The sequence below is a fragment of the Penicillium solitum genome (genome assembly GCF_028829755.1).
Source record: "Penicillium solitum strain IBT 25940 chromosome Unknown utg000004l_segment0_segment0, whole genome shotgun sequence".
Lineage (NCBI taxonomy): Eukaryota > Fungi > Ascomycota > Eurotiomycetes > Eurotiales > Aspergillaceae > Penicillium > Penicillium solitum.
Window position 1 is genome coordinate 3,524,177 of NW_027072124.1, and position 12,347 is coordinate 3,536,523.

Below are 12,347 nucleotides of genomic sequence, written 5' to 3' on the forward strand. Positions count from 1 at the left end.
AGTACGGAGGGTCTTTTGTTTTCGGATAGGTTAGGGCTCATTTAATTCTCCACTTTCTGGGTCACCACGCATATGCCAAGACATATAACGCGTGTAAAGAGGGCGAGACAAGCTATTCGACAGATCCAACCAAGGAACCTGGACCTCTTGGTTTTATATTCAATGGTTTATGGACAAAGTACATACATAGTACGACGTAATGTTTACATCCATTTATACAATTCCTAGCTATTATATCAAGTAATTAGTGTATTAACTTGTATATTCGATATTCTTGTTCTTTTTCCAATATTCCCACACGTTTAAAAAGTAATCTCAACCCCTTGAACCCTTAAAACCCTGAAATGTCCGTTTTCGGATGACCGCATTTGGTAAAATCACAACCGTGGGCCTGGGGCAGAAAGGTGGGTCCAGGGGTCTCTGACGTCAGAGGCGGGAAAGCCACCTGGGGCCGTTCTCTTCTTTTTTGACGATCAAAAGGGCTGTGTTTCATCCACTGAGAAAGAATCAGGGGTTTCGGTTTGGTTTGGAGGTCCAGGCTCTATTTCTTGTATAGCCTGTGTTGTCTCTTGACCTTGACCAAAGAATCGTGGGTGAATTTGGATGGCAAGTATTATCTCGTAAACCCTTGCGGGAAGACAAAAGCAAAACAATCGGTTGCCAGAAGGGGATAAGCCACCACAACTTACAGGGTTATGTGACCTCGGGAGGGACGAATGCTTGGGAAATCCAACTATCTAATTGCGACTGCAGACAGTCCTTGAGTTATAATAATGCGGCACCCACGACAGAACTATGTTGTACACCCATTTTCAAAGAACAATCAGGCACCAGGTACAACACAATGCACAACATCCAATGACAGCCATTCGGCCCCACATGAACACCCATAGCTGCCTCTCAATTTCACAGCCTTGCGACAATGTCTATATGTCTATTTTTCCCGCATTATGCTTCGAGTCAATGTTTTCAGGCCTTGCCAGTCATCTTCAAGGCAAGGTGGACTATGTCACTAACAAATTCTACCCACTAACACTCACTGAGAGCGAACCATGATCAATCACTCAATTCAACAGACTTATAGTCCTTGCACACTTCTATTGACAAAACTGAATCATTTACCCCAAATGAAACCCAGATATAAGTACCGAAAAGACACATATCCACAAATAAACAACACCAAAATATGGAGAAAGAGAAATACCACCATTTTGCACACTGACGCTCCGCTGCGCAAACCCATATTGATCCTGGCCGTACGTCGCATTGAGATGAACATTACCAGAAATTGACCCATCTTCCATCCGAATCCAAGTCCGCACATCATCCCCAAGCGACTGCTGATCCAACGAAATCTGCCTTCCACCACGCGCCCATTCGCCATACCCTCCATATCCCGTATGCCGGCCGTAGCACATGTTCATGCCATTTCCCGTGACATTGAGGCCAGGAAGCCTACTATCCCATTTGAAGCACCTATCAAAAGAAAAAAATATTAGTTAAATGAGATCTTCTTGCGCTTTGCCTTGAAACTAAGGATATAACATCTAGCGTGGTGTGTAGTGCATACCAGTCATTATCGTGATCATGGCCACTGAAAGTCGCCGCCAAGCCCGTGGTATTCAGCAGAGCGCTTATAAATGGAAAGTCTTGGGATATGTATCCGGTGTCGCTGTCATAGCCTTGTTCCTGGACCCGTTCTCCGTTGATCCCTGGTTCGCGGGATGGGCTAACGCCGGATTTCTGGAATGCGCGCATTGGATGAACTGGGATATGGACGAAGGCTAGAGATGGGATCGCTTGCCCGTAGGTCGACGTTAAGTTTGCATTGGCTTCTACAAACCATTTAACAACCTGTACCAAGTCACTATGTGAAAATTCGACATGAAATCCCTGCATCAAGGATAAGATGTGCGAGTCCATCCCGGGACTGCATCAACGCCGTGGTGCTTACCTTGTCATCTACCCAACTTTGTCTTGCGACTGACTTGCGATCTTCATCTCCTGCCAAGGCATAATGACCACCTTGACTGTCAAAGAACCACAAGATAAACACCGGGGTACTGTCATTCGAAGCGTGCGGAAATATTGGCAGGTAATAGTTCGTGATGCCGGCAGTGGAGCCCGAAACCCTTCGCTGGGTTAAGCTGTTTTCATATTTTGTCTCTTCATGAAAGATCTCTTCGGGGTCCAGATTAATCTCGCTGTCATGATTCCCATAAGTCGATGCCCATGGTAAATTACGGTCAACTAGTGGTGCAACAATTCGATCAACGTAGAGACTAGAGTTGGAGCGTTGTGTTGTTGCCTCGCCAGAGATTAAATCTCCATTGAGTACCACGAGTTGCACTTCCTCTGAAGAAAGAACACTGTTCATCACCCCTATGGTCTTGTTGTCCGCCTTGTCATCTTTGAATATAGTTAGCACCTCGAAATAATTATTTGAGTTTGTCGTCGTACCTTCAGCAAAATGCAAATCGCTAAAAACTGATATTTGGAACGTGCCATTCTCAGTTAATCGCAGCCTTTCATCTCTGGCACGACGTGGGTATGCGGATCGCCTGCGAATTGACATCGTCGTTGTATACTCAAGTATAAATTATGCACAATAGCGAAACATCAACTAGAGAAAATGATGAAGACCTGCGGCTCTCAACAGATGTGACCAGGTTTCGAACAATTTTCTATCGAAGGAATCTAAGATATAACGAAATATACCATGGGAGTGGCTAGTTGTAGATAGTAAGATGTAACCTTACAGAAACGGCGCCGCGTCGGCCAGGGCAGAAGAGAAAACCCCGAATCCTGAGCGATCCATGGCTTGGATACCAAGGACGCACTCTGGATAAGCAGTTTGCCGATTGGTCATTGGAATTATAATTCGAGTACACACAAAGCCATGTGCCCCCAGAATGATAAGAGACCAAGGATGAATTGTTCCTTCCCGGCTCTTCCGTCGGCAAGGTTAAAGCCTCGAATACCGGCGCCTTTAGCGCCAAGGAGCCTAACTGAAGGCGCCAAGCAGTCGGATTCTAAATATCGGTGTTAATGTATCTATTATCAGCTTTTAGCATCTGGGCATTCATGCAGGCTGCTTATTGTACGTCATGGCCAAGAGGTTACTTTGTAGATACCTAAGTAGGTCTCATTGTGGTGGGTCCCATCTGGACTTTTAACCTTTAGCCATTGGCAACTCAGACTGGACCACCAATCAAATTTACACGTTGGGATCCATTCGGTAAGCACCCGGACAAAGCATAAATGGAGACCTTAAATCCGAAGTGTGGTCAGCAAGGAGAACATCCATGATGATATCCCTGTCTCAGTGATAACGATACATCATACGGTTGAAATTAACAAAGTGGTCTACCAAAGGTGTTTAACTCCATTAAAGACATCAATCATGGAGAGAAGGAAAGGTTTTATCAACTTGAGAAGCAGAAGCCTCAACAGAAGTCGAAAGCTAAACCCGCCTCCCACGCTAAGATTTTAAGTCGACGCCCCTCGACGCCTCCTGCGATAGGAGCACTCATGGCGTGATCCAGAAATATCAAGGCAGAAACCAATGAGCTATCAAGATCCCCAACACATGCTATAATAGTGCTCGACACTACCTAATGTAGAAATAAAATAAAGGCCGTTTCCACCCCACGTCCCCCCACCTCCCCCAAATAATCTTTTCTCCAGGCATCTCACTCACACCTTGATGCCCCCGAATACTACTGCGCTCTTTGTTTGTAATTTCAGATATCAACGCTGGCCCGATGCCCAACCCTGCCCAGGTGCTGTTTTGATGCAGGCTGTGTAGTACAGTGGCTGGAGTGCGTGTGGGGAAACCTGGGCTCTGTCTCACCGCAATAACAATTCACCTGGGCAGCCTTGGAGCCAAGAGCATATTACCAAGCACCTTGTCCATGACCACCTGGGCACAATGCAGCCAAGAATGTATTACCAATCACCTTGGACGGATACATACATATGTAGGTATGGAGTACATCCATAACCATCCGGTTTCCGAGGAAACCAACTAGTTTCGCTTCAATGTTACCAAAAGGAGAGACCTAGCATGTCTGCCATCTCTTATACACCAATGATTCCCACGCACTTTGGTGTTTCAGAGCGTTGTGTCAAATCCTTCACAGATGGCTAATCTTCTAGGCTCCCTATTATTACTACTTACATTCATCTACACTCCATGTCTCGCTTATTCTCCCAATCTCCGCGAAATCTACAGATCCCCCAACGGAACCTGGATCGAGAATATCGCAGTTCAACCTAATGGCATCCTCCTCGCCGCGGATCTGAGCACAGCAGAGCTCTGGGAAATTGACCCTTCAATCCCCAGCTCAGCCCATTTGATCCACCACTTCGACGGCGTCGAAGACGCCGAGGGAATCACGGAGCTTTCGCCGGATATCTATGCAGTGATTGCATCCAATTCAGTTTATACGATCGATCTCAGAAGCTACGAAACTACGCCCAAGTCGGTTCTGATCGCGTAACTCCCCGCTGGATATTTGAACGGCATAGCTGCTCTAGATGAAGGGAAAGCAGTCGCTATAACCGACTCCCAGCTTGGTCTTATATGGCATCTCGATATCCGCACTGGCGAGTATAGCGTGATCCACCAAGACGAGACAATGGCCGCAAATCGTGATATGGGGTTGTTGCTTGGCGTCAACGGGTTGAAGATAGTAGATGATTATCTGTACTACACCAACAGTCCGAAGCGGATTTTCTGTCGTGTTCGAATTGATACGCATACCGGTCGTGCTTTGGGGCCTTATGAGATTATCAGCCACGATACGCGGGGCGATGATTTTGCTATTGGCCCGCACGGGGCTGGGTATTTGGCCGGTCTTGTTGATAATGTGGTGACTAGAGTCTTTCCGAATGGGTCTCATGAGGTTATTGCGGGTTCGAAGGACTCGAGGGATTTGATGACTGCTACGTCGGCGGCTTTTGGGAGGACACAGAGGGATCGCAATGTTCTTTATATTACTACTGGAGGGGAGACGAATCTTCCTGTTAATGGCACGAGTACCAGAGGGGACAAAGTTATGGCGCTTTCTGTGGAGTTTTAGATCATTATCTTCTTATATGTTGTAAACGAAGTCAAGTCATATGTACGGATTTCCATTCCCTAGTAACAAAACGAGACACCGAATGCCATTATGAATAACTGCGCTTGCATGATCGTGTTGGTCTCCAATTCCCCTCCATTGCTCTGGATATCTTTTTTTTTTTCTATTTTCATGTTGAAAGGTTGGACATCGCTTCTAAAACACAAACCCCGTATACACCTACATGCGCATTCATGAACACAAATGCGGATAACGCTCATGACTCGAGTTCACCACGGCGAAGTGCTAATAAAGCCCGGACATCCGTGACGTATTGTAGAGCTTCGAGCATGGGAATCAAGTGGAGCAGACCGTTGTCCGTGGGGTCGTTGATCCAGCCTTCGATGGGAATCGCATTATCTGGTAATGATCATTAGTTTGAGCGCACTAATATAGATAAAACGGAATTGTAAAATTACCTTCATGGAAAATATAGCTCATTGGGCTGTTGTCCAGAATCATCACCTTGCTCAGATCCGGTTCTACAGAACTCAGGTCCTTGATGTATGCCCCATTACGGAATGTGCAATGTTGTCGGTATAAGCGGCCTTGGAAGTATTTCCGTTCCTGTTCGAGCCAGTCGATGACAGGGTCGGCGTACTCTTGAACGCTGGCCGTGAAAATGACGAGCTTATACCATTTGCTGACCTTACGCAGGAACTCATCGCAGTGTGGTCGTTTATGGACATAGTACAGAATGGGATGCTGAGGGCCCAGTGTCGTTTGCGGTCCGCCCGGGGACAATGAAGTAGTCGTGGGTATCGAGAGCTTAACCTCGACCATGTGACCACTAGACATCCGGCCACCCTTAGCGAGCGAGTGGATTAGGGTCTCATCGAGATCCAGCACCAGGGTCTTCTGCGGGGGTCTGGCATTGCGGGGGGCTGCAGTATATGAAGGTACTCGTGACGGGAGGAGTGGGCGCGGTGGAGTTGGAGAGTGTGGGTACTTCGTTATGCGGTGGATGTTTGGAGAGGTTGGGGACTTTAAGCTATCCAGGTGGACAGCCCCCTGGACTCGAGAGACACCCTCGGGCATTGGATGTCCTAAATCTGAACTCTGGGATCTTCGGTGTCTCTGCCGCTTGAGAGATTCTTCATTATGGAGCTTGATTCGTATAGACCGACGAGGCGTGTGCTCATGCTCTTCCCCTTCTGGGATTGGATCTGGATCGTGGCCTTTGGTCTTGGTAGGTCGGTTCCTCCCGCTTGAGAGATTTTTGATATGCCGTCGATCTGTGTCGGACTCTGACGTTGTTGATACAATAGATTCGTGAGATCCTTGAGGTCGGAGCTTCCGGGTGGAGCCACTGCGACGCCGACCTTCTACCCGGGTGGCCCCTTTAGCCGACCGGATCGTTGGGTCGGCAGAGGAGCGCCGCAATTTGCGCACAGGTGCAAGAAGCGAATAGCGACCATCATCGGCCTGAAAGCATTGAGCCAAATACACACCGGGTGCAGCAAACGTAGACAGGATAAATTTGATAGTTTCCGTGATCGCATCGAAAAACCGTTGGGTAATTAGTCGCCAAGTACTTCGAGCAGTGAGCGTGCCATTCTTGTGAGCTTCGTGCAGTAGCGGTGTCTTCTCATCTAAGTCATATGCGCCATCTTCTCCATCTTCGTCCACGGGCGGTCCATCGTCGTAGCTCTTCTCGGTGGGGTCAAGGGACCGAAAGTTATCCTCGCTATAAGATCGGAGTTTCGAAAAGTCTGACGGTAGAGGTGCACGTTTGCTATCACCTTGAGACTGCGATCTATGGCGTGAAGAGCTGGAAGATTGGCCAATGACTCGCGAGGACAGGATATTCAACGAGTTCATCTTCCCTCAAGGCGTCACGGGAGACAGGGGCGCAGCGATCTGTTAACAAAGGAATGAGTAAATCATCAAACCCACTTAAAGCGGTCCATGAGATAAGTGTGCAGGGGGTTTGATGGTAGTCAGAGGGAAAGAGGGGGATCGCAAGGAGGTGTAAGCTGTTCTAACCTCAATGCGCCAGTCACCCGTGCCTCGGAAGTACTTCCGCAACTCCAATCTGATCTATACAAGTTTCAAAGCTGATGAAAAGCAATCCAAAAATGGAAATGAACTGGAAATGGAATAATAGAAATGCGGTCAAACTGAAAGAACACCAATAGGAAAAGCCAACGCCGACACAATAGAGGATCAATGAGTGTGGGGAAGCGGACAAGATCGAACGGCAGAAAATCAATTCTTTGTCTCTCCCACTCTCTTGGGCTTTCTTGTGAGAATCAGAGAATATTGTTGATCAACTCTCTATTTACAACTTACTCGGTGTGATCTGAACCTGAAATTCGGTATGTTTATTATTTGACACTTCACACCTCTATCGCTCAAACCCCCGCTGAACACCACGCAGATTTCCTCCCAACATCCCACTTCCTCATGCCGTCTTCTTTGGCCCTGACACCGGGCCTGGGGTCATTCCTCAAGTGCCTCAAGACAAACCCGATTGATACCTCTATTGAGACTCTGATTTCGTACGTATCTCAGGGCTTCCAGTCATGGCCGCTACCCCCACCGACGATCAAAACTCGCTAACATAGTATATTTCAATCAGATTGCTCAAGCGCCGTCAAATCCGCCATTCGCGATCATGTGCCACAGCAACCGCCTATTTGCTACGGAGTGTGATATCCGCATGCCGTACAACAGATTCAGCAAAGCTTATTGAGCGGGTGCAGAGTGTGGGCAGGCGACTGATGGCTGCGCAACCGCGCGAGATGGTTGTGGGCAATATTGTGCGCCGAGTCCTAGGTCTCATTCGTGACGAAGCCGAAGATGATCGCGACGCTGAATTCGCTCTTAGCGACATTGGTTCAGAGAGTCAGCCACAAACACCCCGAGCTTATGACGGTGAGTCCCAACTTCTGGTCCAAATATCTACGCAGTGACTCATAGATTCATAGATCCATCCTTGCCTTTGGATCGCGACTCGCCCGCCTTCCGGTCCGAAGAAAGATCCTCTCGCCCCGCTCTGACCTCTATGTTCAGCCTTCTCTCCCATCCCGAACCCGAGAACTCACTTCCCAGCACCCCGGGTTCCTCCTCTCCAAACGGACGTCTTCCTGGGCACGGCCCAAGCAAAGACGTACGAGCCGAAGTGCTGGAGGGTATTGGCGAGATCATTGATGAGCTCGGCCAGGTGGACGATCAGATCGCCGCCTACGCATTGGACCACATTCACTCCAACGAAATCATCCTTACCCACACATCCTCGACCACTGTCCAAAAATTCCTGCTCAAAGCCGCCGCGAAGCGAAAGTTTACCGTCATCCATGCCGAGTCATACCCGAATAACCACGAGGCTACACACGCCACCGTCAGTGGTAGTGCTGTCAGCGACGATGACAATCTCGGCTTGGAAGCTTTCCAGAAGCCACTGATCGAGCACGGCATCACCGTCATCCTCATCCCAGACTCGGCCGTCTTCGCTCTCATGTCTCGAGTCAACAAGGTCATCCTCGGTACACACTCCGTTCTCGCCAACGGCGGCCTCGTCGCCGCTGCTGGCACCCGTGTCATCGCCCGTGCCGCCAAGGTCCACCAGACCCCCGTCGTCGTCGTGAGCGGTGTTTACAAGCTCAGCCCCGTCTATCCGTTCGATTTCGACTCGCTCATTGAATACGGTGACCCAAGCATGGTCCTCCCATACGAGGAAGGTGATCTCGTCGACCTGGTCGATGTCCAAAACCCCATCTATGACTACGTTCCCGCAGAGCTCGTCGATCTTTACATCACTAACCTGTAAGTTTCAAGCACCCATCCCACTGATCTCATTTCATCATGCTAACTTGCTTTCCCTACTCCAGCGGTGGCCATGCCCCATCATACCTTTACCGCATTGTGTCAGACCACTACCGCAAGGAAGATATCAGCTTCTAAGCTAGTAATTGGCTTAGGCAATTGTGTCAAAACAGGTCATAAAAAATCAACAAAAAAATCATTTGAGGGACATTTGCCCGAACGATACCCGAGGAATTACTTTGACGATCGATATGCAGAAGTAATGAATAAAAAAGAACTAAACTTTATCATTTCCACCAATGTTTAGGAATAGCCGCTGCATTAGCCTCTCTCGCACACCCTGTGATTATGCTTCTCCTAACATGTAGACCTATGTAAGCACTAGTAGCATTATAAGAGATCTAATGTGGCTATCCTGTTATTGGGGATAGATGTAGAATCCTTATGTGCGCTACAGGGAACGTCGATATATATCCATGGATGTATATCTATGAAATCAATCTAAAATTATACAAATAACAACTAATGAAATTCTTTTGCTATACTTCTTCTTGCCCTTTTTTCTGTTCAATCCTCACTGTTCCGAAACCAAGAAGACACTAAATAGACCTTCATATATCGACCTGCCCGTGCCCTCTATCAATATAAATGCTGATTTGTGCAGGAATGGGGCTAACATTGTGGTTTATTCAAGGCTAGTACCAAGGAAATGCTAGATATATATCCATGGGTACTATGGAGAATCGGTATACATATATATATAGTTGCCATTGCAATTACTAGACAACTGCACATATTCGTGGGTGGATGATGTTCGGTAACGGGGAAACAGACTTGAAGGCCTAGAGCATGGGATAGATATGTTTGTACAGATAAAAACCGCAGACGTGGACAACTCCACATTAACATAAGAGAGTGAATAGTGTACCCAGACAGCTTGAATATTTAGATCATATCATGTCCATGAATGCCGTGTCCACACCAACATCAAACCCTACGCTTTACTTTGCGTCCGTACCAGACAACTCTAGCAAGGATCAAGGAACCAAGTGGCAGTATACGGCAAGGTCAGAAACCAGGGAAAGAGATAAGAAAGTCATGGCGCCATAATCTTTTTGGAGGTTGTATCAATCGTGTTTAATTCGCAAATAAGCGGATCCACCACATTCCGGACGAAAGCCCGCCGGGGGACTCCCCAAAAAGAAAATATCTCATGAAATCAAGGCGCTGATGAGGCGGGCTTTCCGTCCGGCACCGTTCCCACACTCCAAGGCTCCCGGTCGCTGCATTTTTGATTTCGAACAGAACGCGTCGAGTTGTTTAAGAGCGGGGCTTCTCCTTCTTCTCCTTCCAGAGAGCGGCGAGACCGACACCGGAGACCTTGACGACCTTGAAACGGACACCGGGAATATCACCCTTGGCCTTACCCTTGCGACCGAAACCGGCGAGCAGGACCTCGTCGTTCTCATCGATGAAGTTCAAGCAACCGTCATTGGGGACTGTAAGAACATGCTAGTTAGCACATGTTTGTGGTAGTTGTGTTGGTGGTTTCCATATTGTCGTGATTCCAACTCGTATAGACCTTTCCAACACATTCATAGCAATAGCAGTAAGGAACGGGGTTACCCACCGAAAGCAGCGACCTTCTTGCCGTTCTTGATGAGCTGAACCTTGACACACTTGCGGATAGCGGAGTTGGGCTGCTTGGCCTCAACACCGACCTTCTCGAGAACGATACCCTTGGCGTGGGAAGCACCACCGAAGGGGGAGGACTTGTAGGCGGTTCCGAGAAGACGCTTCTTGAAGTGGTCATCAGCCCAGCGCTGATCCTTGCGGTGCGCCTGGAGCTTGCGGGCGGCGTTCAAACCACGGGGTTGTCCTTTACCCATGTTGGCGGATTATGTGTTCGACGGTCAACTGAAACAAGAAAAAAATTGTTAGCCTCGTGTCGAGTGCAACGGTGGTTTTGCTGATTGTGGGTATTTTCGATGCGTGTTCGATGTTTGGAGAGGGCCGATTTTTTGTGCGTGATGGATGCGATCGTTGACGAAGGATCTCGCAGTGCCACGAATAAAATATTCCGGAAAACCACAAACAATGCAGGGGAAACAGCAGGATATCGAGTACGTACCGACTGGGAGGGGTGTTGTCGGCCAAAGGGGCTGAGGGTCGAATGTCGAAAAGTCGAAGTGTTCCGGATTTCCCTTACCACACGCTTTGGATGCACCTCAGGTGACTTTGTGCGCTTAGCCCTAAGCGAGTCACGGGACAGTCGTAGCCCCCACCTCGGATTATGTCATCAATCCGATAACGATAAGGTTATCAGCTTTATCATCAACCCCATTCGAATGCTTCCATGCCTGTTGTTCTCTCGAACAATTTGTTGAAGATGGACTTGTCAAGAAAACCTACGAATCCAAATCCCCAGCGTCTACCTCCCCCAGCCCTTTTTCAGGGCCCACCATCACACAATGCCTCTAATATTTCCCTACCCGTACCGCCTGCAGCCTCAACGTTAGCAACTGCCTCCGGCGGCCAACCTCCACCCCTGCATCGGAACCGGTCACCTCGTGGAGCCGAGGGCGATAATGCTGAGAAGTCGAGCTTATTATCGCCGTTTGTATCACGCCGCCCTTCCAAAAATGACGTAGACGGAGCCGATGCCATATGGCAGGAGATGCAAAGTGCCCTGTCAGAAGTGGAACTCAGCGCTGTGACGAGCGAGAATGTCTTCGGCGCAAAGCACTCCGAAGCATTGGAAGATCTACGCATGAAACAGTTGAAGCTCGCTCAAGCCTGGGCGCGCAGTGAGGCAGATGATGAAGTTGTGGATCCCGGCCACAGCGGTGCCGATGTAGCCAGTGGGAAAGCCAGCTCAGCGCGACGAGGTGTTGAAGAGTCGAAACTACAGCATGATGCAGCAACGGAAACTAGTGCAAGCCGCGGTTCGGTATCGCACCGCACGTTGGACGACGAGACTGAGAAAGACATCCATCTTGCGCGAAAGCGCCGCGAGGCTAATGACCGGTACTTTGATCGGGTCAATCAGGGCGTTTTGGATGTCGTTGCTAAACTGGAAGAGGTGGCTCAAGCTATGCGCACCGTCGAGCGGGAAAGCAAGGATATTTGGAGTGATTCGGAGAGTGTCACAACAACTGCGCCGTCATCAAGTCATACGAGTTGAGCTCCAGTGGATTCAGCTGCGGCCTCGCATTTGCTGCATTTCTTTCATCTTGTTACTTTTCCAGCGGGCTAGTGCGGACGTCTCAGGGTTGATCAGGTTATCACCGAGTCTTGCCGCACCGCATTGATATCTCTACCCCATATGGGAATGCGCTGGACGCATTTACAATATCCCTCGGGGGAAATAATAATACTAATACATGTAAATTATGACATAAATCAAGGGTATCCAAACTCCGGTGCTCAAAATCAAACCTAAACAAACAGTCATGA

General features: G+C 48.6%; 7 protein-coding genes across 7 annotated transcripts; 4 read left to right on the plus strand and 3 right to left on the minus strand.

Annotated features, from left to right (window-relative positions):
• Nucleotides 1-213: 213 nt before the first annotated feature.
• On the minus strand, nt 214-2,575 carry N7455_007346 (metallophosphoesterase family protein; the record flags this gene model as incomplete). The annotated part of the gene is made up of 5 exons (XM_065605604.1): nt 214-228; nt 1,224-1,476; nt 1,571-1,854; nt 1,955-2,409; nt 2,461-2,575. 5 exons carry the CDS (start codon nt 2,573-2,575, stop codon nt 214-216), a joined length of 1,122 nt encoding a protein of 373 aa, XP_065461458.1.
• Nucleotides 2,576-4,142: 1,567 nt separating this feature from the next.
• N7455_007347 (uncharacterized protein) lies at nt 4,143-4,502 on the plus strand (the record flags this gene model as incomplete). Its single annotated transcript, XM_065605605.1, has 1 exon — nt 4,143-4,502. The coding sequence occupies one exon, from the start codon at nt 4,143-4,145 to the stop codon at nt 4,500-4,502; it is 360 nt and encodes a 119-aa protein (XP_065461459.1).
• A 138-nt stretch (nt 4,503-4,640) lies between these two features.
• Nucleotides 4,641-5,084, plus strand: N7455_007348 (uncharacterized protein; the record flags this gene model as incomplete). Its single annotated transcript, XM_040956038.2, has 1 exon — nt 4,641-5,084. The coding sequence occupies one exon, from the start codon at nt 4,641-4,643 to the stop codon at nt 5,082-5,084; it is 444 nt and encodes a 147-aa protein (XP_040813554.2).
• Nucleotides 5,085-5,136: 52 nt separating this feature from the next.
• Nucleotides 5,137-7,244, minus strand: nemA (Nem1-Spo7 phosphatase catalytic subunit NEM1). The gene is made up of 3 exons (XM_040956046.2): nt 7,110-7,244; nt 5,543-6,983; nt 5,137-5,483 (listed from the first exon to the last, which is right to left on the minus strand). Exons 2-3 carry the CDS (start codon nt 6,942-6,944, stop codon nt 5,341-5,343), a joined length of 1,545 nt encoding a protein of 514 aa, XP_040813531.1. The 5' UTR covers nt 6,945-6,983; nt 7,110-7,244; the 3' UTR covers nt 5,137-5,340.
• A 117-nt stretch (nt 7,245-7,361) lies between these two features.
• Nucleotides 7,362-9,163, plus strand: N7455_007350 (translation initiation factor eIF2B subunit beta). Its single transcript, XM_040956055.2, has 5 exons — nt 7,362-7,441; nt 7,504-7,624; nt 7,705-8,000; nt 8,054-8,891; nt 8,957-9,163. Exons 2-5 carry the CDS (start codon nt 7,530-7,532, stop codon nt 9,027-9,029), a joined length of 1,302 nt encoding a protein of 433 aa, XP_040813412.1. The 5' UTR covers nt 7,362-7,441; nt 7,504-7,529; the 3' UTR covers nt 9,030-9,163.
• Nucleotides 9,164-10,211: 1,048 nt separating this feature from the next.
• rps23 (40S ribosomal protein uS12) lies at nt 10,212-10,780 on the minus strand (the record flags this gene model as incomplete). The annotated part of the gene is made up of 2 exons (XM_040956086.2): nt 10,212-10,390; nt 10,522-10,780. 2 exons carry the CDS (start codon nt 10,778-10,780, stop codon nt 10,212-10,214), a joined length of 438 nt encoding a protein of 145 aa, XP_040813532.2.
• A 467-nt stretch (nt 10,781-11,247) lies between these two features.
• N7455_007352 (DUF5315 domain-containing protein) lies at nt 11,248-12,075 on the plus strand (the record flags this gene model as incomplete). The annotated part of the gene is made up of 1 exon (XM_040955935.2): nt 11,248-12,075. The coding sequence occupies one exon, from the start codon at nt 11,248-11,250 to the stop codon at nt 12,073-12,075; it is 828 nt and encodes a 275-aa protein (XP_040813498.2).
• Between the last annotated feature and the right edge of the window lie 272 nt (nt 12,076-12,347).

What these genes read in the sequence shown, in the direction of transcription:
- N7455_007350 (XM_040956055.2), top strand. Translation starts at nt 7,530, where the DNA reads ATGCCGTCTTCTTTGGCCCTGACACCGGGCCTGGGGTCATTCCTCAAG. An exon ending in AACACCCCGAGCTTATGACG is followed by an intron (nt 8,001 to 8,053) that starts GTGAGTCCCAAC and finishes ATAGATTCATAG; the next exon opens with ATCCATCCTTGCCTTTGGAT. An exon ending in GATCTTTACATCACTAACCT is followed by an intron (nt 8,892 to 8,956) that starts GTAAGTTTCAAG and finishes TCCCTACTCCAG; the next exon opens with CGGTGGCCATGCCCCATCAT.
- nemA (XM_040956046.2), bottom strand. Translation starts at nt 6,944, where the DNA reads ATGAACTCGTTGAATATCCTGTCCTCGCGAGTCATTGGCCAATCTTCC. An exon ending in GAGCTATATTTTCCATGAAG is followed by an intron (nt 5,484 to 5,542) that starts GTAATTTTACAA and finishes GATCATTACCAG; the next exon opens with ATAATGCGATTCCCATCGAA.